The following is a 27,737-nucleotide window of genomic DNA, read 5'->3' as shown; positions in this document are numbered from 1 at the left end:
CAAGAATCAGCCGGTAAGGCTGTCCCCCAAGCGTTATAAGACTATACCTCTTTTTTTCCTCTTCCTCCTGACAGTTGCTCGAACCAAAGAGTATCGCACAGATTTTTTGCACAACTGGTGGCAAGTGTGATTGTTTTATTACCTCTTCGGTCTCTGTACATAAGGAAGCATCTTAAAAGGTGGTTTATTCTTCAACTTTTTAAAACCTACTGCCCACCAGGGGTGTTGCAATTTTCAGGGGCTGGAAGCACCATTTGTATTAAGTGAGGTTTTTTAAAAAGATTTATTTAAAAAAAATAGCTTGGATGTTTTACCAGCATATTCTACCCAGCCACTGGGCTTCAGTTTTTATAGGCTTTTCAGTGATGAGAGCACTATAGAGGAGGTAGCGGGACCCTCACTTGCGTTGTAGCACTACCTGGGAACAAATGGTGAGCATCTGCAAACGAGAAAAAGTTAAGTCCAAAGAGGAGTACTAATAACCGTGTGTTATAAGAAAGGTATTAAAACATGCATTGTATCACCATTGTCAGACTTTGATTTGTATTTAATTGGTTTAGTCATTTTGGACAGATGGAAAAACAGAAGGTGACCACCTTGTTTGCATACTTTAGAAACACTGGTCTCATATGGGGTGGAGGGGGGATCTGAAATATGGATTTTTATAATGATCAGACTCCTGTTCTACATCAACATGCATCGCGGCACACAAATCAGCATTCTGAGTTGAGTGGGCAACACTGAGCCCATTCACAAAATAAATTGTATTAGAATAGTGACAGTAACTTCTGGGTTGTGAAAGGACTAGTCAGTACCCCACTGAAACGTTTCTGAATGTTGCATTATTACAATAAAACTCTACACATGTGGGGATTCATTGCAACTGCAGATCTTGTTGCACCAAAGCGATAACGCCTAATGCAGCTCTATTTGTGTTGCATTCTCCTTTTTCAATGAATGGATTAAGTCTACCGACTCCTTGTATACAAAACCCCACAGGGACTATAGTTTGTACTTAAAGACAGGAAGTGACATGACTTACCAAGCACAGGATGCCACTGAAGCTAAAGTGATGGAAGCTACTTTGTCCATTCAGTGTATCTTTCTCACTTAAAGAGCCTGGTGCAAAAGAAAGTCTTTTTTAAAAGGCAGGTGCCTGGAGCCACTCAGAGGCCAAGTTTTGTGCAGTCAGGCTGTGAAAACACAACTCCATCTGCAAGTCTGTCATGGCAAACGAAAGCATCAGGCAAGCTACTGCTGATCAGCACAAGTCCAGTTTTGGTACGCAGCCCTATGATTGCCCACTTCTGCTGCTAGACAAATGCCTGGCCCTGTCTGAGGTGCTACTCTGTGAGAATGCAGCCAGTTCAAGGCTGGGCATAGTGGATCTAGAAGCCCCCTGCTGTTTCCTGACCACATGCATGATGGAAAAGGCCTTTGGGTGCACCTCATGCACTTGAGTCTCACTCTAATCCTTTGTCCATATATTTTCTTACCCTAAATGTTATTCCCAAACCTTAATGAATTCACAGATTAGAATGTAGATGATGGACTTCAGTTTAGGCCCCAGTCTTCACAGATAAGGTTGTTAGCTTTTCCTGGCCACCTGCCACATCTGCTGAGCCCCAGACACAGGCAGCAAGGAAGGGGCAGAGGATTGCTGGAAACCCTTTCAAGAAGCAGCTTGCCTTGTTTTTAGCATGTTTTCTGCTGGCCTCACTGGAGTTTCCAATGTGCAGGTGTTTTCCTGAATTGAGTTCTGCTTAGTTTTGGAGGACCCCTTTCATGAACTTATTTAAGCCATTTCTATCCCACCTTATCTCCTGGGACTCAAGACGGCAAACAAGGTAACAGCTAAATTGCAAAGACATAAATCATAACTCAATTACAACTGATTAAAATGCCCAATCTAAAAGCATGCAGAGTTAAAACACAGCAGATCCAGAAACTTACAACCCACCACCAAATTCCCTCTGTCAAAGTATACAGAGTATTCACAGACAATGTTAAAATTAAGCCACTAATCTGAGGTTAATAACAGCTTGCTTATATGAACATAACCCCCGTTTAATTATTATGACCTTGAGGGCTGTAATCTATGAATGTATCATTTTCTCTTCAACCCTTGGTTATTCCTCACCTTTTTTGGGTAGCACCATGTAGGTAGTCTCCATCCCTGCATGGATATGGTCAGTCACATGGCAGTGCAATAACCACGTCCCAGGATATTTTGGGAACATTTCAACAGTCTGAGCTGTCCCAGGGAAAAGGTCAAAGACATCTCCTCGGTAAGTCCTGGTTTGCTTTTAAGGCGAAACAAAAACATCCTGTGTCAGCGGTGATTAAAGTAGGTAAATGCCAATTAAATGGAACAGGTAAGCTAATAAAATGGGTCCGGATTATTTTTGTAAATATTTATTGTGTGAATGATCATGAGTATTTATTATATAATAAAATTGCCAGTAAAAAGAGATATAAATGAACTTTTTGTGTCTCGTTCATAATTAAGTTTTATATTCAGTCACACTGAACATTTTATATTCAGTATTAAGGGCCATTCCCACTTCCTGCCAGGCTAAAGGGGAAAACAGTGTAGAGGGAGTGTGAGAACAGGGTTGCCATGGAAACACTTTGGAAAATGGGGTTGAAGGCCATGGCTCTAGATCTCCACCTCTGTATTGTTTTCCCACACCTCTAGGTTTTGAGCAGCAATTGCAGTCCTACTTCCAGGCCAAAAATGTGTAGATAATTAGGATATCAAGGCACACCAGAGTCACATGGTCATACTGTGCTGAGAGAGAGACACACGCTGGGTCAAAAGGGAGAGGCCTTAATTCACGGTAGAATACATGCTGTGTATTTATAAGGCCTCAGGCCCAATTGTCACTTATATGGATCTCGGAGAGCCTGTTCAAGGAAAGACATTTGCCAGCATGGTGTAGTGGTTAAGAGCGGCAGCCTCTAATCTGGTGAGCCAGGTTCGATTCCTTGCTCCTCCGCATGCAGTCAACTGGGTGACCTTGGGCCAGTCACAGCCCTGATAGTGCTGTTGTCACAGAGCAGTCCTGTCAAAACTTACTCAGTCCCACCAGCCTCACAGGGGATCTATTGTGGGGAGAGGAAGGGAAGGCAATCGTAAGCTGCTTTGAGACTCCTTCAGGTAGTGACAAGCGGGGTATAAAAAACAACTAAAACTCTGAAGAGCTGCTGTTATTCAAAGATAACACTATGGCCCAGTAGTTATGAGAGTTTTTTTTCCCCATTCATTTGACTTGGAGTCAACATTAGCACCCAGAATGTTCATTACCTCTTTTCTGGTTATGTAATTGAAAGCAGGAATGCTGGTGCTTACCTTGTAATCAAAGCTGTGGCCGTGGAAATGTGCAGTGTGCATGTCTACTTCATTGCCCATTCCCAGCAAGTACCAGCTGACTTCATCTCCAACATGCATATTAAGGCCGTGCAAGTTTCCAAACAGCCGTCCGTTAATGGCTAAGGAAAGAGATGTTGGTTGGCTTAGCAAGAAATGTTTTTCAACAAAAGAGCTGCTAAATTAACTGCCTTTCTGGCATGCTACCTCCCTATTATATTCAATTAGCAGCCAACTCAGAAGCTTTAATTTTTTTTACTCCCATTAGCGCCTACCAACAGAGAATTCATTCCCCATGTTAGGAGGCTCTAATCAAACTACCCAGATTTCATAGGACCCTGGAGGATAAGCAGGGTTGGCCCTGGTCTGAATTCGGATGGGAGCCCACCCAGGAATGCCAGGGTTTTTGTGCTGAGGCAGGCCATGACGAACCTCCTCTGAGAGTCTGTTTCCTTGAAAACCCTATAGGGTTATGATAAGTAGGCTGCCACTTGATGACAAATGTGAATTCAACAGTTCTTACAATTCTCTGGCTGCTCTTAGACTGCATGCAAGTCAATCTCTACTATTTCTGTTCTTTTGGGACAATTTGCATGCCACTGGGCCTATTTAGAAAGGCAAATGTGATGTATCAATCTATGGAACTTTAATCCCCCCCCCAACCCCCCAAGCTGGAATTGGTAGGGATCAAATCACAGAATCATTGCTTCTGATTAAGTTTTGTCAATGTTTCCTTCCAACTACACAGAAGTCCCTTTTAAGTTGTAGATTTCTGTGATGAAGATCATTGAGATTCAAACATTAAGAATCCTACTTGTCTAAATCTGCATCACGAGCTGACGGGCTACATTTAAACAGGCTTGAGTAAGAGGACTTCTGATCTAGCTCCAGTGCTAGCAAAGATGCGAGCCATAACAGCCCCTCCTGTCTATTCCTCTTCCAAGCTCTGCTGGGTCACCCCTGAAAGGTTTGAGGCACTTAATGTTGAAAAGCAAAGTCAGCGTTTATGCAGTAGAAACGTTAGTATGTGGTGACCAATATGTCTACCCTTCCAGACTTTGTCTATTAAAGACAAAAAAAGTTAAAATAGTCCTGTTGCATCTTCAATATAAGCTTTTGGGGGCTGGAGCCCATTGTATGCATGAAACACCATGTTGGATATACATACACTCCTGCATCAATGACATTTCTGCATAAAGCCCAAGTATGTGCAAGATAAGCAACCATAGTGATAATCCACAATGGCAATAATTGGTGGTATCTTATACTAAACTTTGCTATTTTGAGTTGAATTAAGGCACTTCCAATATCTTCAGCTATTTCTGTTGTGAAAGGTTCTGGGGAGGAGGATTCTGCTAGGGCATTCCTCCAGCAAATTCCTGCCTTCTACTGACAGATGAGGCACACTGTGAGTGCATGTATAATCCATACATAATTCCAATGTTGCGTTCAACATGTGCTTTTAACCCTGTATTAATCCAGGTACTGGTTTCTGATTTTGTTTACTAATGAAAATGAACACGTGTTGGCTCACTCTTACAAACATATATACACATACAAGCAGGATGTACTTGGTTCACTGTAGCATATGAACAGTGTTTCTTCCACAAGCAGGAAAGCATCTTGCTGGATCTTTGCACCACAGGAAGAGTCTTACTGATTAATGCCAATGGAACCCAGTGTGCTTTTCCCATGTACACTTAAGCTTTGCACAGAAATTCCGCAGAGCAGAAACTCTTGCGTTTCATGGCCTTTTGATCATACCGTTTGCCATTTCCTCTTGATGCATACCTACATATGTCTGTCAGCTAGATAGATCTGGTGAAGCACACTATAGTCTATTAAAGCTTCCGAACCAATAAAGATGTTGATCTTTAAGATGCCACAAATCTCTCTTCCATTACACAGCCTAGCCAAACCTCTCTGTTAATGGACCAGCCTGATTTCTTTTTTTTTTTTTGCACACTATGTTAATTTCCTGGCCAATTGGGAACAATGGTTTTCAGCTCATTTTTTTACAAATATGGAGAAAGTGTATCTTTTTAATAACCTATGAATGGCAATTCCTTAAAACAAGGTTGTGCGTATATGAATAGAATGTATTACAAAAGTATGGCAGGTGGGAATATTTTGACACAGAGTATGAGGAGACATCTTAACTTGCATTTGTGCGAATCTTGTTATTTTTCCAAGGGACAGAGGCACAATTTGTAATTTTGGATGTTGGGAATACACCATTTCTTCTAAAAACTTACCATGCATTTTATTGCTTTCAATAAACTCCTCATCTTCTTTGTTAATTTCTTTTGGCTTGGCAGAGTAAGTTTGGATGTTTTCATCTAAATACCAAGACTCGTTTTCATCAAACACCAAAAAGAGAAGAGCAAATTGCACCTTCTTTTGCAGTGGCAGGATGGGTGAAGGTGACCTGCGACAGACTAAGAGCATCCCTATTAACCCACTGTAGAGGTCCTGGAAGAACAAAGAATGCTATTATCACAAGTCTCTAATAATGAACAGAATACCATATGATGAAATATTGGTCCACGTCAATCTAAAACACTGAATTGTACTACATTCATATCCATTACAGACACATGTTGACTTGTAGTAAACATTTCTAAACCAGAGACATTTCAGAGAAATTCTCAGTCTCTTAGGGACCTGTTACAACCATTGCCCCTTTCCTCAAGAAGCACTGGTCACCCATTCTAGAAAAAGCAATCTTAAAGTGCAAGACTAATCTGGGCCTGGCTTAGGAGTAGAATGTGTCCTCGAAGTCACAGGAAGGGTTGGCCTCTATGATATCCTTCTGCAAAGTTGGATCCTTGTGATACTCTTCAGCTAAGTCTTCCTTCAAGGAAGAATGATTGTTTTTCTGCTGGTGAAAAGCAATGACTGCCTTGGTTGGGTTTATGAAAGAGAATCAGTCATCGAGCGCTTACCTTAACTTGATCCACAGTTGAGTAGTATACCCAGGGGATGCATTGAGAATCATTTTCCTGAGGACCAGATCTCACTGGGATTTTCCAAATATACTCTGTCTCTGCACCTGAGTAAAGCAGGTATTCAAGATTTCACAACATCTACCAAGTTGGTTTTCTTTTCTGAATTGTTTAACTTTTTCCCATTTACTGTTCTTGGGGAAATGACATCGAGTTTTTTGCCCCTTTGTTTTTTCTGCCCTTTCATACTTGAAGCCCACTAATGTCCCATTATGCACGGCCACCGAAACGGCACGGGACGGGACGCAACGGCAGCAAAACCCAGAATAACCGATTATGTACGCGGCGACCCCGGCGCCGCTTCTGGCTGCGCCCCAGTCACCCAGAAGCTGCGCTTTCTTCCGCGTTTCACTAACGTGGCTTTTTCGGCGGCATGCACCAAATCTGCGGCCGGTTGCAGCCGGCACCATGTGTTATCGGTGATTTTAGTCGCCGCCATTCAACCCCGAATGTGCGTTATTCCCCCCGTGCATAATGGGCCAATGATAACAAACACTCTAGGGCATCATAGAGTAAATGACTTTCGCTGCAGTTGAAACAAAAGTCGATAGCCATCTGTTCTTCTACTCATGTATTCCATGAGTTTCCACACACTGACAAATGACCTTATTATTGTTGTTGCCTTTTCTCCATATTGTATCACCCCATAAGGCACACGTTTAAGATTCTCAAGATATTATCCCTAATATGAGTGTTTTTTCCTGCATTTGCAATGATAGACTTACTACAATATCTAGTCTGCCATGACTGATAATTAATTTTTTGGTTAAACTCCGTTTTCTTCGCTTAGATCATATAAATTCACACAGTGAATTCATAGAACCAATGTCTCCCCCTTCCGAGCCTAGCCTGTTATGCTCCTAAAAAGGTGCTCGTGACGTAGGGGTGGGGCATCCTTAAGACCTGCTCAGACTGGAATAAGGGTTGCAACAAGAAAGGGAAGTGCTGACATCTCAGTTCCCCTTCTTGCTGGGTCCTCCATTTCTCATTCCATATTAGTACCAGAGGTCCCCTAGTCCAGTGGTCCCCAACCTTTTTATCACTGGGGACCACTCAACGCTTGACAATTTTACTGAGGCCCGGTGGGGGGGGGTAGTTTACTCCTCTACTCTCAACCACTGCCCTAACGCTCTCTGATCGCTATGGTAATGTTTAAACATCCCTTCAAAATAAGATACAGACATGCTACAACAACAAACATTAGGAACATTTTATTTTCATGGAAATTTTAACTCATGACAATGACAAATCAATGGGAACCCTGAGCTTGTTTCTCTGCAACGAGATAGTCCCATCTGGGAGTGATGGGAGACAATGACACCCGAAGTGTGTTGTAAAGGGCCGGGGGTGGAGGAGGAGGCGTCCTTCCCAGCCCTCCTCCTATTAGTCGACGGACCACATGTGGTCCGGGGCCCACAGGTTGGGGATCGCTACCCTAGTCCTCAGAGATCCCCAGGGGGCAACCATACTTCTATGCTTCCCTTTAATCTGTACTTCATAGGATCCAAGCCCATCTCTTCCGATTTTTAAATAATACATATTTGCTTCATTCTGGGTTACATCATTCATAAGACCATAAGAGAAGCCATGCTGGATCAGGCCAATGGCCCATCCAGTCCAACGCATTGTGTCACACAGTGGCCAAACCCAAGTGACAAATAGCTGGTTTTAAAAGTAAAGTTCCCATGTTCAGACTATTTTAATTATGCCATCCAGGTAGCAGCTATTGTCATGTTGCTCAGCTTCAAGTGAACAAGGGTGTTGTCATCACACCACTCCAAGCATGGCCACCCACAGGGCAATTGTGAGGAATCAACTAGTAAATAACGTAACAATTCTTCTCTTGTCAGAATGTCACATGTAACCTAAGGCAGCGGTCCGCAACCTTTTTGCGGTTGAGGACCACCTCCTCCGGGGGTAGGGGAGAGCCGGCGGCCCGGGCACCACGCATGTGTGGCAGCTGCGTGCAACCACGCATGCGCAGTTGCCATGCATGCACATTTGCGCCAGCAGGGGCGCAAACGTGCATGTGCAGCAACTCCGCGCATGCAGGTTTGCATCTGATGTCATGCCAGTGGCCTTGCCTGCCGGCGGCCGTGCCTGCCTCTTCCCTCCTCCCACTTGCAGCGAGAAGCTTGCCGGGCCGCAAGTGAAGCGGCTGCTTCGCTCGCAGCCTGGTGAGCTTCTTGCTGCGGGTGGGGGGAGAGGCAGGCACAGCCACTGGCGGCCCAGTACCGGGCCATGGACCGTGGGTTGACGACCCCCGACCTAAGGTATCTCTATGATTAACTAGGCAGTAATTTTTTAAATATAGAAGATCCAGGGGGACACTTGGACTGGTATTCTCTCAATTTTGTCTCTGGACATAATTGATTCTTGAGCCTTTGAGGAGAAAGCCATGATCTGGCTACTGTCCAAAAGCAGTGTTGAACTTCCATATTACAAATCTGCCGTAGAGCTGGCCATGTCATTTAAAACATGCTGCCCTTATAATCCGCTCTTAGCTGCAGCCATGCCAACCATGACCTGTACCGTAGCCCCTAATGAGGCCGTGCTCATCCACATTCGCATGCCCTCCCCATTTGCTTGAACAAAAGCAACCAAATGGTTACAAGGTTTTCTGCTGATACCATCAAACTACATTAGTAGTAAGCTGCTAGCCCCCCCCTCCCCAAATGAATAGCACACAATAATTAATTAGTGGTGCTATACAAAGATAATAGAACAACTATTCACTGGGACAGTATGAAAAGAAATGAGTTCAGCACGGCAAATCTCTGCAATTCTAATGCCAATTAGGATGACGGATCAGCAGTCTTGGCAGTCCTAAGGCCATCTGCAGGAACTGCTGTTCGTGCTTCATTTGGCTCATTAGCACACAAACCCAGGACAAAGCACGCACGGACCATCTCCAATATGACAGTGCATGAATGTATCAGTGCAGTCCCTGTTTTCCCTTTCCAGTCTACTTCCTTGGCAGTGTACCAAACGCCATACACAGGGGTAGTCAAACTGGGGCCCTCCAGATGTCCATGGACTACAATTCCCATGAGCCCCTGCTGGCAGGGGCTCATGGGAATTGTAGTCCATGGACATCTGAAGGGCCGCAGTTTGACTACCTTGACCTAGCATCTTCCACGCAAAGCTGCTTTGGCTAACATTTGATGACATGGAGCTAAGTGATTTCAGAGTTTTACTAGTGCAGTAGTTTAAAGTTTTCTCTCCCTTTTTCATATTATCAAACCCACAACCCTCAACAAAGGAAAGACAAAGTAAGAAACAATAAGCCATGTGATTACCTGGAGCTGTTTCCACTACAGACGGAGAGTCGGTTTTCACTCCATGCGCGTGAATGGAATAAGGCCTTGAGGCATTGTTTTTAAAAACAACTCTGACCTTATCTCCAACATATGCAACGAGAATGGGGCCTTGTTTGGAGAGGGAGGAAAAGATGCTCTTAAAGACCCACCAGAACAGGAAATGGGAGCATGGAAATGCAAAACACAATCAGTGCAAAGGAAGCGTACTTTGGAGCCATTGAAAATATTAGGGTTTAACCATTTTAATCTAGTGTTTCATACAGTAGTCTTAATCAGCATCCTTGCCAGATCCTTGCAGTCTCTGATGTGCACATAGCTTCACCTGAAGAGAGGAACGGCCTGCTTCTCCCCAGTAAGATGCCTCAGGCTTCCATTAAATTCAACAATTAATTAAGCAATTAATTAAGGACACCACATGCATGTTGAAGGCATTCTATGCTCACCCAAATCTCCTAAGGGGTTTCAGCGCATGACCCTATCAAAAGTCATTCTATATATGTAAGTCATTCTATGTAGGTGCACGCGAGTGTAGATGTAATAACTGTAGACATATTTGCATCTGTTGGTGTTCTATGCAGACCATGGAATCTCCATGCACATTAATGCACACCAAGAATGCCTGTTTGACCCATTGGCTGAAGTCTCTATTGCGGAGGTCCCCAACTATGGTGACCCTATGGGCATGAATGGGATTCTTTGCAAATAGGTAGTAGACACCAGTATAAAACTGCTACCATGATGGTTAGGGTCAGTAACAAAAAGTTGTGAGATTCCAAGCCAGGCATCCTCCCTTAATGGAGGTAGCTGTTTATGAATGTGTGCTCCACACAGAAGCACGTTCTGCTACCGTGAGATGATGGAAAACCAGGGCTGGCTCTTTGCTTTGGGGAGAAGACATGAACATACAAAACTGCCCTATACTAAATTGGACTATTGGTCCATCAAAGTGGCCTACTCAGGCAGCAACTCTCCAGCCTCTCCAGTGGAGGTCTTTCACATGGTCCTTTTAGCAGGAGATGCTGGGGATTGAGTTTGGGACCTTCTGCATGCCCAGCAGATGCTCTACCAATGCACAACAGTCCCTCCCCAGAAGAAAGAGGGTGCCGTGAAACACATCAGCAGAAACCACAGTGACTTTGTTGATGATTGATTCACATGGGTAGCTGTGTTGGTCTGAAGCAATAAACAAGGCTTGAGTCCAGTGGTAATTTTAAGACCCACTAAATTTAATTCCAGAGATAAGCTTTTGTGAGCATATCCATAAAAGCTTATACCTTGAATTAAACTTTGTAGTTCTTAAATGTGCCTCTGGGCTCAAACTTTATTTTGTCAAGGATCATAGCAGCAGCAACAGCATCATTTATTCGATTTCTAAACCACCCTTCTGAGACTGGCTCCTGTCTTCTTCGGTCTGCATGATCAACTATTGCCTCAAAGATCGCACGATAACTTGCAATTAATACAGCGATAACACTGATCTCTAAACCACGTTCACTGTACCATTGCTCTTTGATCAAGCATTTAGGCCACAGAGTCTGTACCTAGAATTCCAAGATGTTCTTCTCCTTCGGTCCTTTCTTTAGGTGTGCTGAATGTGCCGTCTGTATATTCCCGATAAACAACTTTTTTGTATTTTGAACCAATGAACTTATCTTCTTTATTTAAGAATGGATTCCCTGGGCTGAAGGAAACAGGATAGTACTGGTGAGGTGACTTTTAAAAACTAATTTCAATCATTTAAAGTCACCTAGTCCTTAACAGGGCTAAGCTGGGTTCCAGGTGGCATCTCATGTAGTGTTCCTCCTGCCTTAGTCAAAGCAAGAATTAGCGTAGCAGCACACTGCTTAGGGGTAGATCATCTCGGCATCATGATGCTGTGATGCCATGGAAATAAAGACACTGTGTCTAGGAATAATATAGGAACCGGGCATTGGGGTGGCGATGCTCAGAACTCAGGATTAAAGCCAGGAAGGGAGGGGGGAGTCTGATCACAGACCAACAGATAATGTCAGAAAGGAGCTCAAGAGCTCAATATGTTGGAGCAGCACAGTTGGCTCAGCCAATATGGCCCACCACAGATTATATTCTACATTTGATACAGGAGAACCACGTTATTTATATGTATCCATCCCTTTCCACAGAAACTTGGACACCCATCTCCAACAAACGACAGACAGAAAAAGGCCAATCTGTGTAGTTAGCCAGTGTCTTGTAGTAAAGAGTTTTGGGCTTCAATATGGGAAACCCAGGTTCAAATCCCTACTCTGCTGAAGCTTGGGCTTGTCTCCTTCTCTCCGCCCCTGATCTTCCTCCCAACATTGTTATAAGGAAGAGCCAGAGAAGTAGGCAGATCTTAGATCTGCTTCTTTGCTGGTTCATTGACCTTTCATCATGGAACTGATGCTTCTCCTCCTCCCATGTCCTGTTAGGGGAATAGTCCCATTCAGTCTCCACAGCTGCAACGTAGTAAGTCTTCTCATGGTAATTCACCTCATTGTCTTCTGTCGACAAACCACACTTCCTCACCACATACTTCTGCTTCATGCCCCCCATGTAATGATCTGTTGTCAGGCATTCCACTTCAAAGGTGCCTGAAGAAACAAAAGGAGGTCGAAAACACACCAAGGACACTTGGCTGTGGGACACCCAGCCTGAATGGCAAGAATAGCTCTGTACAAATGAAGCTATAAAATGATTTGGTACGGCAGGGCACTTTTCAGTGTAATTAGGAACCTGATGCAAGGATAAGCAGAAAAGCAACCAAATAAAGTTTCTTTGACCTAGGCAAGCAAGGGAAGGAACAGAATACTGTGCAAGGGAAGCAAAACCAATGGGAGGGCTCAGCAAAACTAAGAAGAGTTGCTCTTTATCCTGTTTTTCTCTACCCTCAGGAGTCTCTAATCAGCTTACAAACAACAACCCTTACTCTCCCCGCAACAGGCACCCTGTGAGGCTGGCAGGGCTGAGAGAGCTCTGAGAAATCTGTGATTGGCCCAAGGTCACCCCAAGGCTTCACGTGGAGGAGTTGGGAATCAAACCCAGTTCTCCAGGTTAGAACTGGCTGATCTTAACTAACACACCATGCTGGTGTATTACCACAATATCCAAATAGGAGTTTTTAGTTAGCAAATATGGTTTCCTTGACTTACCTTCTGAGTCAGGCTTCATAATAGCTGTAACAGAGGTATGTGGAAAGAGGTTGGCTGTATCCTGCCTTTTCCCTTGAATCAAAAGAGTATTTCCTGAGAAATATATTCCGTGGATATCGACTTCAGATCCCAAGCCAATCAAATGCCAAGATACAGTGTTTCCTTTACACATCTCAAGGCCCTTCTGGTTTCCATACATATATCCATTTATGGCTGTAAGAGAAGAATGAACACTTAAGTACAATCTGTACCAAAATTGCTCAATTAATGGCATATATATATCAAATGTAGCATTGATATCAGAACAAGATAAATTGTTATGAAATTATGTTCTGTCATTTCACCAAATCAGAGATTCACCCACCAACAGAACAATACAAGAGAACACAGTTCCCTCTACTGTAAGGGGGACTGTGGTGGGCCTTTTCTCTAGAACATCCATTACCAGAGCCCCCCATCTATGTTTGATGATGGCATGAGGCCAGAGAGCTATTGACCCCAAGCAGCATAAAGAACTGGTTTTTCTACCCCACTTTTTACTACCCAAAGAAGTCTCAAAGCCGTTTACAATCATCTACCCTTCCTTTCTCCACAACAGGTACCCTGTGAGGTGGGTAAGGCTGAGATCTCTAAAAGAACTGTGACTGGCCCAAGGTTATCCAGCTAGCTGCATGTGGAGTATTGGAGAATCAAACCTGGTTCTCCAGATTACAGGCTGATGTTCTTAACCGTAATTCATAGCAGCCTGAAGGTAGGAAACAGTCCCTCAGTTTTAAAAGTTCCTGTGAGTAGAAAATTAGTACATCAGGCAGAAAGCTTCTATCCTCTTTGCTGTGGTAGTTTTCTGTGCCCAAGAAGTTTAATAAGGAAACATCCCAAAACAGCACCCTCCCGTTATTCAACTGCATGCACACACCAACATTTGGTCAGATATAATTTTAGGCGAGAGGGAGCTCTCAGCACCAAGTCACTTCTTTTTCTGTGAAGAATTAGCCTTACTTGATCCAGCAAATTAGCCAAAGGGAAGCCCTTACAGTGCATCTTGTTGGACTCCTGAAAGTCTTCGTCCTCCTTATCGATCTCATCCGGGATCGTCGTTGTAAACTTCTGAATATTGTCATCCAAGTACCAGCTCAGATTCTCATCAGATACTGTAGCAAGGAGGAAGAATTCCTTGTCTACATCCTTCTGCAAAGGGGGGGGGGGAGGTTTCAAAGTGGAAAATATAGGAAACAAGACATTGAGACAAGGGACACTTATTTGCCAAACGAATTTTAAAATCAAGTTAAGAAAAAATGTTCACACATACAAGGTTCTTCAGGATTCCGGGGGACAGCAAAATAAAAACCTGGAAGCAGCATCACACCTCTCTAGGCATTGCCCCCCGCCACTTTCCCACTGGTGGTCAGTCCAGGCCTGGCAATGTTAAAATACAGCCCTGACTCACCTCTTAGACATGCTTTGTGACCTGACAGACATGAAAGCCCCAGCTAGGCAGAAAAAAATATAAAACCCTAAAAAATTGTAGACTCTTTGATTGACATTTTTGGTGTGGTGGGTCACAAACTGTACAGCCTTATGTTTGGGCATGACAACAGGGTCTCTGACGTCATCACAAAGCACAGCCAGGATACTCTTTGAAGCATGGCTTATGAAGGGAAATAGAAGCTGAAATGATGCTGTGGACAATGTTAATCAGTTAAAGAGCTACCTGTTTCCCTGACGGAAGGAGAGTCCCTTTTTTGCAGACCAAAAGCGGGCCCACCAAGCCTGAACTGGTGTCCTTGATGGCATCTGATGCTGAATAGTAGAGCCAGGTTAAACAATCTGGATCCTCCTGCGTGGGACCGGCAGCTTCTGAGACCTCCCACTCATAAGTAAATGTAGCTCCAGGACTCACATGTGAGGACGGAGCTGCAGTGCCTGTGAAGAACCATAAGCAAATACCCAGGTAGTCAGAGGACGCAGATTATTCAGACGCAGAAAAAAACAGCAGGAAACATTGTAAATTTCCTCCAGTGAGCATGACCCAAAATGTACTGAAAAGACATATATTCACCTCCAGAGACAGTGTTGTACAAAGCACCCTCCTTGTCCTTGCTGTAACTCACACCATGCGGTTGAATGCTGAATGGGTGACTGCCATTGTTATGAAAGGTCACGCGGATGACGTCACCAACTTCTGCTCTCATGACAGGTCCTAGTTTTTTTAAAGGCATGTTTAAAATACTGCATCAAATTACCTGCCAGAATACACATGAAATATGTATACAAGTGGTTATGATACTGGTTTAATAATAAGCCTTAGCATAGAACTGGCCTTTTCCCACCCCTTTTCCACACAGAGGACATTTTTTTGTTACATTGATCCACATTATCCTCAGTCCAGGCAGTGCTTAAAAGCAGATTTCCAGTGGTTTTAAAACAATCTCACCCAAAATTCCAAGATGTTCCTCCTCAGGAAGCCTCTCCTTGTGCTTTGTAAAGGTGCCGTCAACATACTCACGAAAAACAGCTTTTTTATAAGTTCCCCCAATCCTTCTTTCATTTTGTTCAAAAAAGGCCTCTGACTCCCTGTGCAGCAAAGCAAATTATATTCACAGTTGAATTTCCACCTAGCAAAAATAAAAGAAATTCTACATGGGGCTTCCCTCCATCCCCACCCCCTTCTTTTACAACTTGACTGTTAAGATTTTGGACCGGATCAGACAAAAGGTTGAAAGGTACAGTTTCACATGAGCTACTCACGAAAGGGATTTCATATGGAAGCAAGCTAGTGTGGGATAGTGGTTAAGAGTACTGAATATAAGATAAATATAGCTAGCTTGGTTGTTCTAACACTGGTCACTCCACTACCTTCAGTTAGTTAAGGTATGCCGCCTTGCATTCAAACATGATGTGAAACCATAGTTAAGACAGTTAATAAGTCAATTTCAGATCTTGGCTTGAGTCTATCCTCAGCTATGTATTGTCCAGCCACTTTGTCATGGTTTGATTGATCATTTAAAAGTCAGTATTTACCCATCATTAATTAATTCTTCTCCTGTGAAGTTGTTTATGCCTGATGGGCCGTAGTTCCACAGGATTTCCTCTGCGGCAATGTAATAGTGTCTTATGGTAGCAGTTTCCTTGGGAGAGGGAGCAGGGTGTTTTTGACAGTTCTTCACTTCAAACAGGGCCTGCATGCCACCTGAACAACAAAAAAGAACACAGACACAGTAGATCTGAGACCACTGCTGGTTTGCTGATCACTAAGGAAATACTGTCAACAGGCCTTCTCATCCCTGCTCCCTCCCAAATGAGATAACAATAATGCCTGTCTATTTTAGCTAACTGTGCAAGCTCCACCTGAAATCTATATACAAAGATAATGTGCATCAAGCACTTGGAGCATTTACAGGAGGAATTCTATACAACGTAAGCAGACATAACACTTCGTTATGAGGGGTTTTTCCTCTTTGTTGGGCTTTTCCACATTTTCATTTCCATTGCTTGTAGGTACCCGTTGCTGGGGTGGGGCAGCAGCAAGGGTCGTTCCTGCACATTTCTTGGTCCCCCTAGTGGCTGATTCAATAGTACATGGCTTATGTCTGGTTTAAATCTGCAGGGACATATGCCAGACATAAAGCGATGTAATATCAAATCAACCTGTAAAGGGAAGTTGCAGAACAGGATTTTTTTTAAAAACCTGAAGCAACAAGAACACACAACTGAAGAAAATTAAAATGAAGAAAAGGCCATTGTAGTTGAGCATGTTCTGAATCACTATATCATGACTAAGGATCAAATTGGAAATAAAGCCATGGTTTGAAGTGTGCCTTCTGTTCACTGTGGACAGGCATTTGTGTTAAACAAAACATGGCTAAGGCAGTCACCCCTGCTCCAGTCTCTCCAGTAGACAGCCTGTGTTAGTACTTCTTGTGTGTTTTTCTCATCATATATGGATCAGCCATCCCTTTATACAATACAAGCTGACCTGTTGCTATTGTGGCCTTGACTGAGATATCCTGTGACTGGATTCAAGTCAGCTTCCTCACAGGAACCAAGGAACCTGAAATTTAAGAGTCACTGTATCTGGGCAACTCTGTCAAAGCTGCCCAAGGTGAACAAGAACTGTGGTGCATTTTATGACCCATGGAAACTGTTACCTGTTATTACTCATGAAGTGAATGAATGTGAAACTTGAAAAGGTGACTGGTATGATTCTGTGATATCATGAGAGAAATGGATCTGAGAATATAGGAATTACTTTCTGTCCTTTCGGACAAAGCTCCTTGAATATAGTTTTGTTTCATTTTAAAACTCTGTCCCTGTCTTTTGAGGGTCCCCCTCCCATGATGAAGGAACCTTGTGCTGTGAATCAGCAGCCTGGGCATTAGTCCATAAAATTATGTGTTTTCCCATCATTTTTAATACTGGCAAATGAAATTGTGATACTCCAGGGAGGGTTAAAAAAATACACCCATTGAATTGATACCTTCTATATGATCATTGACTTGGCAGCTAAGCAGCCATTCCCCTTCATTCTTTGCCACCATAAGAGCATCTACGAACGTAGCTGGGAACAGGTTGATTGTGTCCTTCTGATGTCTCCTTTCCGTCAATATTTGCCCATGAAAATAAGCCGAATGGATGTCGGCTTCATTCCCCATGCCAAAAAGATGCCATTTCACTTTTTCTTCTGCACACATTGTGAGGTTGGGAAGATATCCATACATATAGCCATTAATTGCTAAAAAGAAAAGTAAGAGAATATTTAAAGCATGGTTATTTATTTGGGGGATTTTTACCCACTTGGCTCCAAAATAGGGCTCAATTACAATGTGAATTAGACACCCAACGAAAGAAATAAAGCAGAAATACCAATAATGCTATCTATAAAGACACAGATTATTTTGCTTAGGACACTCAGAAACTGGAGATGCTGTGGAGGATTTAAAACATCTTGAGTTGTGGTTTTCTATGAAACTTACATATAATTGGCTGCATGTTCATGAACCTCACCAACAAAGGACCTAAAGCCATTCAACTATTAGTTCTGAGAGATGTTCTTACAGTGCATTTTATTGCTCTCTTGGAAGTCTTCATTCTCTTTGTCGACTTTGTTAGGCTCAGAGCAGTAGGTCTGGATATTCTCATCTAAATACCAGCTGAAGTTTTCATCCATTACAGTGAACATCAGGATAAATTCTCGGTCAACGTCTTTATCCTTTCCATTTTGCACAGAGCCTAAGGAAAAGCAAAAACATTTTATTTCTTTTTATTTATTTGATTTTATTGATATACGTGTCCGAAGACGTACTGCTGACATTTTCTTGTTTCCCCGTTATTCCTATTATCACGGCAGATCAAGTATGTATCCATAGTGCAGGGGTGGCCAAGGGCTCATGGTAATTATAGTCCATAGATATCTGGAGAGCCACAGTTTGGCCATCCCTGCCTTAGTGTAAAAGACCTGCATGTCAGAAAGAAACACATTGCATCCAAGCAGCCTTCAATCACCATGCACTTTATTTCTGCCCAATTGAATGAAGGGATGCCACTCCTTCCTGTGGGAGAAAGATAGGCTGCTTGGGAGGACAGCATTTGGGCAAAAGCTGAATCTTCCCCTTTTCCCGAAGGTCTCTTGCCTTGAAAACTCCTTGAGGACACCATAAGTTGCCTAAGACTTGGCAGCACTCTGCACTATAGATAGCCAACCTGGAACCTCAGCAAGAAAGGCAGACTATAAAAAAGGAAGGATGTAAAGGAAGAAACATTTCCCAATGACCCTACATTGGCAGAGTTTAAATAGCAAAGGAGCACAAGCTGCTTAAAGAATAGATAGCTTTAATGAGAAATGAAACAACTTTCTAAAGAGACAGAGGAGGGAGAGAGACCTACCAGTCTAACTGATTAAGTTATCGGAAGGCAAACTGGGAGGAAGTGCTCTCAAAGGAGCAGGAAGTCTCCAACCAAGCCAATCATGACACAGGAGGAGAGTATTTGAAACATACCAGTAACTTCCTGATCTAAGTATGCTAAATACACATCTCCTTTGATGCTTCTTATAGGATAATTCCTCACACCTGCTGTTGAGTCATGCACACTACAGACCTTACATGTTCTAATAATATTAAGTGCCAGATAAAACTTGAACAAGACACCTTGAGAACAGGCTTTCTCCATCTGTTATTTTTTGGGACTCACGCAGTTCCCACACCCAGGTGCCATCTTTTGCCTCACCTTTCCTGCAAACGATGAGGGGTCCAATGAGCCCAGAGGCAACATCCTTAGGCGGGTCTATATGCGAGTGATAAACCCTGGTCACACAATTATTATCTCCTTCTGCCGGGCCATGATCTTCAGTCACAACCCACTTATATTCATACTGCTCTCCGGGCTGCACATGGTCGTCTTCTTTGTCCAAAATTGACGTGTTGTCAGGGTAAAAAGCACCTAGGAAATGCAACCATCGCAGTTGTATACAGAGTCTGTTGGATCAAATGTTTCATTCTTCCTTGGAAGCTTCACAAATGGGACAATTCTTAGAATATGAACGTAATCCTTACCTTCATTCCTTTTGCTGTATTTGACACCATGTGGGTGAAGAGTGTAAGGCCTGGTAGCAAAATTTTTTAAGTGGACAGTAATGGAGTCTCCAACTTCGGCTTTGATAATGGGGCCTAAGAAGCCCAGCCATAAAGGCTTTTTGACAATTGTACTATATGAGCTATCTGTGAACTGTTTGTATACAGCTTTCTTATATATTCTTCCTATTCGGTTTGGGCCTTCTTGGAGAAAGACACTTGCTTGCCTGAAAGGACAATATAAAACCAATTACATCAAGATATGCTCCTCTTGAAAAGTATAACACTTAACTTTAAACTTCATTCATACAGTGGTTAGGCTTTGCACTGCAAAGTCCTCGGACCGATTGTTTTGAAGAAATATTGATAGGAAAGCAATTTTTTTTCTTGTTCCCATACACACAATCAGAAGTCGTGTCCTAAATATACAAGCAACTGTTTTATTATGCAAACCTCTACTTACACACCTAATGCTTATTAGGGGGCGGGGGCCCTACCTGTGTGTGGGATTTCTGTTGAGACACAAACACAATTATAATGAGAGGAGCAAAACATGCAAGCATTTCAGATCCAGGTGCGTGAATCTGCATGCAGATTTCATAGTTGGCCAACAGTCGCAATAACTTTGCACAATATGAATCCGACAAAAAGCTGTGCAGATTTTCCTCTGTATGCTGATTTCTGTTTATTCCTCTCTTCACACCAATGTGCAAAGAACCCCAGGAACCTGGGGAAAATCATTTAGTGAGCACTCCAGGACTGACTGCCCCAAGAGAGCTTCAATATTTGAGGGAGCCCGTGAAGAATGGACTAGAAAAGAGCAAACCTTTGTCACTCTTTTGTCACTCTCTCTTCTAGAATCCAGTTGTAGGAATTGGGTCAAGAACATGAAGGCACTGAAATATTTCAGCTCTTTATTAGTAATCAGCTCACGGTTACAAGAACCAACTGGCAACCCTTGAACAACCCCCCCCCCCCAATAGATAAAGGTTGGACCCAAAAGATCTACCCATGGTTGCAGCCGATTGATTAACAGCTAGATTTTAAACAACTGGATTCCCGGTGGATCCAGCCGGGGGCTGCCCAATCAGGGTGTGGCAAACACCTTTTGAATTAACTGGCTCCCCCAGTGAAGCCAGTCTGCATGAGCCAATCGGACTCTGCATAATGATCCTGCCTCGGACCGCAAGCTCAGTCCCGCATACACAACAGGAAATTTGATCCTTCTCCAAAGAGGAGATGTGTGGAAGTCTGGTGTTTCTATTTTAAAAAATCTACTCTGTGCTTTGATCTTTATTTTCTGTATTCTGTGTTTTCATCTCAGATTTTTTCATTAGTGGACTTAGAAATAAGTTTGCTTGAACTCGGGAGTTCTGGGGTTGTGATATACTGTGCTGATAATATGTCCTCATAGAATAAACCTTTTTCTCCTAACAAAATCAGAGTCCAATAGCACCTTTAAGACAAACAAAGATTTATTCAAGGTGTGAGCTAGAGTGCTTGCACTGACAAAAGCTCACGCCTTGAATAAATCTTTGTTGGTCTTAAAGGTGCTACCGGACTCTGATTTTGTTGTGCTACTTCAGCCCAACACGGCTACTCATTTGAATCTATCCTTTTTCTCCTGTTTTTTCTTTGATTCTGAGAGTCTCTTTGAATTATTTTCCCTTACATCCTTGTTGATGAATCACATTCCACCAGCTAACAGGGAAATGAAGAAAGTGGGATCCTCCTCGCTAAAAAAACCAAAATAATTATTTTTATCCCATCCTTCCATATTGCTCAGGGTGAGTAACAGCAATATAAAACATCATACAGTGATCATAAATGATTAAAAACATTATTAACCCAAGTAATACCCCCAAATAAAATTCCAGATGGGGGTTGAGGTATCAGGAGTGGATGTTGCCATCTCTCCCCTGTTCCCCCAGCAACTTTGATGGGTGCTATTTTGGGCCCTGCCCAAATAGCTCCCTCTTGCACGCCATGCACAATTGACCAAGGTCCTGCAGGGCAGATCTCCCTTGGGAGCACATTGCACCAGTCTGGGGCCAGGGCCAGTTTCACCTCTTTGAGGCCAGGGATCCAGAACTGTTGTTGATCCAAAGACCATAATGCTCATGGAGGAATATGCTCTTGTTACAATGCAATACAAAAACCTTTAATGGCATCCACAATACAAAACAATATACAAATCAGTTCTGCAAAACAAGTCAGAAAAGCTGTAAGGAAAATTACAGGAGGCAAGGGATCAGCAAACACAAAAAGACAAAAACAGTGACGTCTACCTCTTTAATCATCACCATAGACAAAAACTTGGCTATTCACTCAGTGGTCTCTGAGCAACCATCAACAAGCAGCAACTCAAGAGCACTGCCATCCGAGACATCAGGGAAAGGTAAAAGTGCTCTTGTTATGCCATAGAGTTTTTGTCCTAATACCAGAACACTGCGTGATGCTGCTGTTTCCCGTGCCACAATAGTAACAAGACCGAGGTCTTTCACTTTCTCCTCGTTAAGTCCCCCCATCCCCCACCAGTTTCCAGGAGGGACCAAGCAACCCTGGTGAGATCTGATAGAGCCAGTGTGTGCTGTAGTTCTGGGAGACCCAGTTTTAAATCTGCACCCCAGCATGGAAGCTTTCTGGAAGATCTTGGGCTGGTCATACACTCTCAGACTGTCCTGCCCCACAGAGTTGTTGTGCAGATCAAAGGGAGGAGAGCAGATTTTCAGGGATTGTGGTTTTAAATGTCCAGTTACTAACGCTTTTTTTAACAGAAAGTGGTACACTTCACAAATTAAATCAGAGATGCATGCCATGACTCTTTTTTGGGGGTCTACAAATAATTCATATTTAATTATGAGCTTCCGTATTGACAAAGACATTGTGTCTTTTTCTGCTGATAAAGGATTTCATGAAAAACATTGCCTCCTAACTCAGATTCCCGAAAGCTAATGGGTTTAATTAGAGGTTAAAAGTGAAACGTCAAACCCCAGAGGCCAAAGTGAGCTCCGAGGTAAACTACACTGCAAACAATGGGCTTGCATCAAGAAGGAATTTGACCCAGAGCCTCTGCAATTTCTCAGAGAGTGAGCAGAACACCAGGCCCCCAAGGGCAAGCGAGGCCTGTTCCATGTCTTCTGTCAGCCTCACCCAGGCTATCTCTTCAGCTGTGCTCGGTGTATTACACTGTTCCTGCAAAGAGATGGCCTTGAGATGCTAACTCAGCCAAACTATTTTAACATGTAGATAGATTCAGGCGGGTAGCCATGTTGGCCAGAAGCAGCACAACAACATTTGGAATACAGGTATAAACGTTTGTGTGCACTCCAGATATTGAAGAAGAAGAAGAGTAGGTTCTTGTATGCCACTTTTCTCTACTCAAAGGAGTCTCAAAGTGGCTTATATTTATCTTTCCTTTCCTCTCCCTGTGAGGGAGGTGAGGCTGAGAGAGCCCTGATATCACTGCTCGGTCAGAACAGCTTTATCAGTGCTGTGGCGAGCCCAAGGCCACCCAGCTGGCTGCACGTGGAGGAGGAGGAGCAGGGAATCAAATCCAGTTCGCCAGATTAGAAGTCCACGCTCCTAACCACTACACCAAGTTAGCACTACACAATTCACCATTACATATAGAAAGCCGGAGATGGGTACGTTGCCAGGATGGTCTTAATCCCATCTCAGCTCTAATTGGCCCTTCATGGCAACCCTCCACTGCACTCTAACTGGAGTATTGTGTGATTGTGCTGCCCTGCTCTTATCCTCTGGCATCTTTAAGCATTCCAGCTGAGATGTGCCTTGAGGAAGTATTAACAAATTTTCCCCTCATCAGTGTTTGCTTCAGCTCCCTTATCAACATGTCTTCAACATGGATTGTCACCTGTTCATTGGGGCTTTTCTCTAATGCAACATCAGCCCTGTCGGAAGGGGGCAGTCTTCCATGATGCTTTGCTCCCTTCCCCTTTTTCCTTTTTTTTTTCTTTTTTTTGCAAAATGGTGCCTGCTTCCACCATTCTTTTTGTCAGTCAGTCAAACTTTATTACAGTTGTTCAGACCAAATTATATATAAACAGAATTTTCTTTTTGCTGCATCTCTTAATTTCACCATTCTGTGCCCTCGATCACCTCCCCTCTTCCTCCCCCCAATTACATCAAGGATGTAATTTTTAAAAAAGAAGTTAAACTATTACAATGCTGCTGCAGCTTAACGCACAAGCCTGCTGCTATTTTTTTTTTTTAGAATTAGAAACAAATTATTATTATTATTATATTTATATTTATACCCCGCCTCACCCCGAAGGCTCGAGGCGGCTTACATAAACCCGTCCCCTAAAACCATAAAATGACAATAAAAACCGATAATTTACAGTAATGGCAACAGCGATGGCGTAATCTACTCATTTGCTCTCCGCATCCTCAACTACGGAAGGGGGTGATGCTCTCTACCGCCAGTTTGTGAGGGGGGGCTGATCTTCTTTCCGCCCGGCCTCAGTTATAAGCCTGGTGGAAGAGCTCCGTCTTACAGGCCCTGCGGAATGCTGGTAATTCCCGCAGGGCCCTCAGCTCTTCCGGGAGCTCATTCCACCAGGTTGGGGCCAGGACCGAAAAGGCCCTGGCCCTAGTCGAGGCCAGGCGGGGTTCCTTGTTAGAGTCATAACACAATCTATCTTCCAAAGTTAGAGTCATAACACAATCATCCCTGGTTGAGAAAACCTGCCATAGGCCATAGTGGAGAATCATTCTGGGGGGATCTGGGGCTCTCATGGGGGGCTGTTTTTTGAGGTGGAGCCACCAATTTTGCAACATAGCTGATGGTCGCTCTGCTTAAGAAAATATACACACATTTGAAAAAGATTGGAACAGGGGGTCCAAGTATGGGCTCCCAATGAAGATGGCTCCATCCTTCCTTGATTCTGATGAAGGAAAAGACATTTAAATTTTAAAGGTAACAAAGTCCTTTTAAATGCCTTCTCCAAGCTAAGAGTTAACTTCAAAGACATTTAAAGGGATGGAGAGCTCTTTAAATACACTTCAACCACAGCCATTTAGCAGTTCTGGGAAATCTCAAATATTTTGGGGATTTTTCAGCCTCAGCTATTTTGGTAATCTAAAAACCATCAAAATCAATAAGATATTTTCCAGGTAATGAACTCCCATAAACAATTATATCCTGGAGATGAGAAGGAAATGGCAACAGTTATTCCTGCATGTTCCATCAGCCTCAGTTGGCAGTTCTGCCAGCAGCACCCATTTCCTTTCCAAATTAAAGTTTCCCTAACCATAAATAAGTTTTAGGTAGACAATGTTCTGCTATGATGGGAGGGTAAAAAGGAAGCTGCCTTGCAATTAATTACATCCCAGGCACTTAAAAAAATCAGAAGGACAAATCAAGGTCAGGTCAGCAGATTTTATTGATGTGAAATATTTTAACTCACTTCTCAATCAAACTTGAACCACTAAGCAGTTTACAGTAGCAATAGTAAAATCAAATTTATCATTGTCCCCCCTTCCCCTCCCTCCGTTCCAAAAAACCTTCCTTTTTTAAAAAAGGGGTAATCCCATTCCACCAGTTTCCAAGTTTTAAACAGAGTCTTGCACAGTAGCATTATAACATTATTCAGGACATTTGGGGGGGGGGGAGTGGGGAGCTGATCAAGGGGGCAGAATGGTTGGATTAAAGGCTGCAACAAAAACAAAAGTGCAAGCAGACACCATTTTGCAAAAAAACAAACAAACATTTTTTGGAAAGGAAGCCAAGCATGATGGGAGGCTGCCTCCTTTGGACTCAATGCAGAAAGCAGGTCACAAATTTCAGCCTGGGAAATGAGGGCAGGAAAGCCCAAATGTGGAAAGTCGACCCAGAGCATCCAAAGCAAATCCAAAGCAAGGCTAAAACAAGGTACATCTCCTGGTGTAGAAGCAGCCTGTATCTGGTTGCATATTTACTACCCAAAAAACATGGGCATAGCTCCTGAAATTCCCTTTGCTAGATGACACAGCCTCTCCATTATTTTGATGTTGTTTTAAACTAGTTGCTCTTTTTTTTAACCCCCCCCCCCACACACACACTTTCTGTTGACTCATGTTTGAGAATACATATTGCCTTCTAATAGATGAACCTCCCATGCTGAGGTGAGCAAATGCATTCACAAAACCTTATGCTGGAATACATTTTGTTACCCTTTGAAATTCCTTTACACTCCTGTTTACTCTGCTGCTACCTAGTCACCCAGCTAATGTATCTGGCCCTCTGCCTTTCACAAGCACTGAATACAGCCCTTTGCATTTAGTCAGATGGGAAGAAAGATTGGATTGAACGCCAGTTGAAATCTAGGGAGATGAAGAATTTCTGCTGCAGCTCTAAAGCTTATTTTCAGCACAATTAGGGAAACGATAGTATGACTTACTCGTCTTCTGAAAAGGGCTTCCCTGATATGATGTTCTTCGTTCCAGGCGCATAATTCCAAGCAGTTTCTACAATCCCAATGTAGTAGACTCTATTTTCTGCTTGAGTTCTTGAGAGGTAGCAAGCCAGCAAGCAATTTAGTAAGAGCAACTTCATTTTCTAGCCCGTGTACTGGAGTCAAAGAAGTGCATGTTCCCTTTATAAGACTGGGGTTTCCTCTTTTCTTGTCTGTACAAAAAAAAAAAAAGCCTTGCCCAATGCTTCTCAAAACAAACACACCCCATCTGATGCCAGTAAATCAAGCAGTTTACTAAGCATCCAACACAACAAACTGTTTTCTTTTGATTTCTTCCAACCTCCTTCGAATGCCTGTCAAGTTTCAGATTTCACTGTGTTTGTATTTGAGAAATTTGCAAAATCAAGAGGATTAAAGTCCTTGTGTAGGTGCAAATATTTGACATTTCCGAGCTCGTACCTTGGAACTGCTGCAACTGAAATCTCCAACATTTCACAACATGCTCTACTTTTTCTGGCAACTATGAGATCATCCAAAGAAAAAATAATAATAATTTCAGCTACGAGTCACCCAAAAAGTAGGACTGCCAGCCATCTGGATCCCTTTCTGGTGGAACCAGATTGTTGTTATTTTTTTCCCTTGTCACCCTCCTGGTGACCAGAATTTTAAAGACAGGCGGTCCTTTTTCTTTTACTTCATTTGCACACAGAAAAGTACTCCCTTTCTTTTTCTTTCCTTTTTAACATCATTTGGGTCCCTTTTTGCATGCTTCCCCGTTCTGCCACCACCTCGCAGTTCTCACTCGTTACTCCAGGAACCACCCGGTTTAGTTTTTAAACCAAATCTTGAAACAAGGTTTTGCTCTGCGTATTCAGTTCATTGCTGCGAATGACTCTTAAAAGCCTCCAGATCTTCTTCATCAAGCGCCATGTGCCTGTTGAGATAAGCCTCGATTCTCTCCTTTGCTTCCATTTAACCTTGAGCAGACATTCGTATTCTTGATTTTGTTTCTTTGGACACAGAGCAGCTATTCATGGGTGGAGGTTGTGCAACAACAGGGGACTTTTGCTTTAGATGATTCCCAGTCATGTCAGGGAACAGGTCAGCCAAAGAGTTCCACAGCTTCATTCATTCACTCCCCTGCCCACTCCTGGTGCAGCTCCGGCTCCGGTCTGGCATGGCGGTCATTGGCCCAGCAAACAATGAGGGGTCATTCTGCGGTCACGGCACTTGGCTCTGTGGAGGGGACGGCAGCTCTGCTTCCTTACTGCTGATCCCCAAAAGGAGACAGCCTGCACACACACGCCCCACTGGCTTCCACTAACTTGCAGCCCCTTTCTCCACCTCTTCAGAAATCTAACTGCTCTGTGTCTTTCACTGATACACACATTCTCCTCTCTTTCTTCTCTGTTTTCCCAGCTCAGGTGAATGTTTGGCTACAGCCATCAGCTGACTATTAAGACCCTTCCAGGAAACATCCCCAGTCATTTCCACTCTTTTGTCACAGGCTCTCTCCTCCACCCCCACCCCCACCCCCACCCCTGTTGCGCCATTTAAACTCAAGGCCACAGTAGGGCACACTCACAGCAGCCGGATTCCAAAATCACAACACTCTTGTTATAGAGCTGTTGGTTATACGTCTCATCAGCATTTAGAGCCACTCGATTTAAGCATCGTTTTGAAAAGATTAATTTATAAGACGTGGTTAAAGGACAGAGCGCATCCCAAAGCTCATATTATTTATTTGCCTATGTCTCTGTTTTTCCCTATTAGGGACCTCACAACAACCCTATGAGGTTGGCTAGGTTGAAAGTGTGCGATTGGCCCACGGTCACCTAGCAGTGTAGTCTAGCACTCTAACCACTATTTCACACTGGCTCTCTAAGGGGAAGCAAACAACTGTAA

At 43.2% G+C, this 27,737-nt stretch overlaps 1 protein-coding gene across 2 annotated transcripts; it reads right to left on the bottom strand.

Moving 5' to 3' along the window:
• Positions 1 to 118: 118 nt before the first annotated feature.
• On the bottom strand, positions 119 to 27,357 carry CP (ceruloplasmin). Of its 2 annotated transcripts, XM_077348707.1 has the most exons (20): positions 25,818 to 27,357; positions 19,396 to 19,640; positions 19,070 to 19,282; positions 17,900 to 18,073; positions 17,322 to 17,576; positions 15,866 to 16,034; positions 15,279 to 15,418; positions 14,904 to 15,044; positions 14,556 to 14,767; positions 13,879 to 14,032; positions 12,845 to 13,057; positions 12,079 to 12,286; positions 11,237 to 11,376; positions 9,675 to 9,803; positions 6,316 to 6,422; positions 5,626 to 5,842; positions 3,353 to 3,492; positions 2,141 to 2,303; positions 1,043 to 1,119; positions 119 to 439 (listed from the first exon to the last, which is right to left on the bottom strand). In XM_077348707.1, the coding sequence occupies exons 1-20, from the start codon at positions 25,970 to 25,972 to the stop codon at positions 398 to 400; spliced, it is 3,294 nt and encodes a 1,097-aa protein (XP_077204822.1). In that variant the 5' UTR covers positions 25,973 to 27,357; the 3' UTR covers positions 119 to 397. The 2 variants fall into 2 exon arrangements, with proteins under 2 accessions (XP_077204822.1, XP_077204824.1); XM_077348709.1 differs by lacking the exon at positions 1,043 to 1,119 and having other exon boundaries at positions 25,818 to 27,356.
• Between the last annotated feature and the right edge of the window lie 380 nt (positions 27,358 to 27,737).

This window comes from Paroedura picta, chromosome 8 (assembly GCF_049243985.1).
Source record: "Paroedura picta isolate Pp20150507F chromosome 8, Ppicta_v3.0, whole genome shotgun sequence".
In the NCBI taxonomy this organism is placed as follows: domain Eukaryota; kingdom Metazoa; phylum Chordata; class Lepidosauria; order Squamata; family Gekkonidae; genus Paroedura; species Paroedura picta.
The sequence above is the reverse complement of the archived record's forward strand: the minus strand, read 5'-3'. Positions and strand labels throughout refer to the sequence as shown.

Coding starts and splice junctions, on each gene's coding strand:
- CP (XM_077348707.1), bottom strand. CDS start 25,972: ATGAAGTTGCTCTTACTAAATTGCTTGCTGGCTTGCTACCTCTCAAGA. Junction 18,074..19,069: donor CCTCATCGTTTGCAGGAAAG/GTGAGGCAAAAG, acceptor GCTTTTCCTTAG/GCTCTGTGCAAAATGGAAAG. Junction 15,045..15,278: donor GGAACATCTTGGAATTTTGG/GTGAGATTGTTT, acceptor TAAAAAAACTAG/GACCTGTCATGAGAGCAGAA.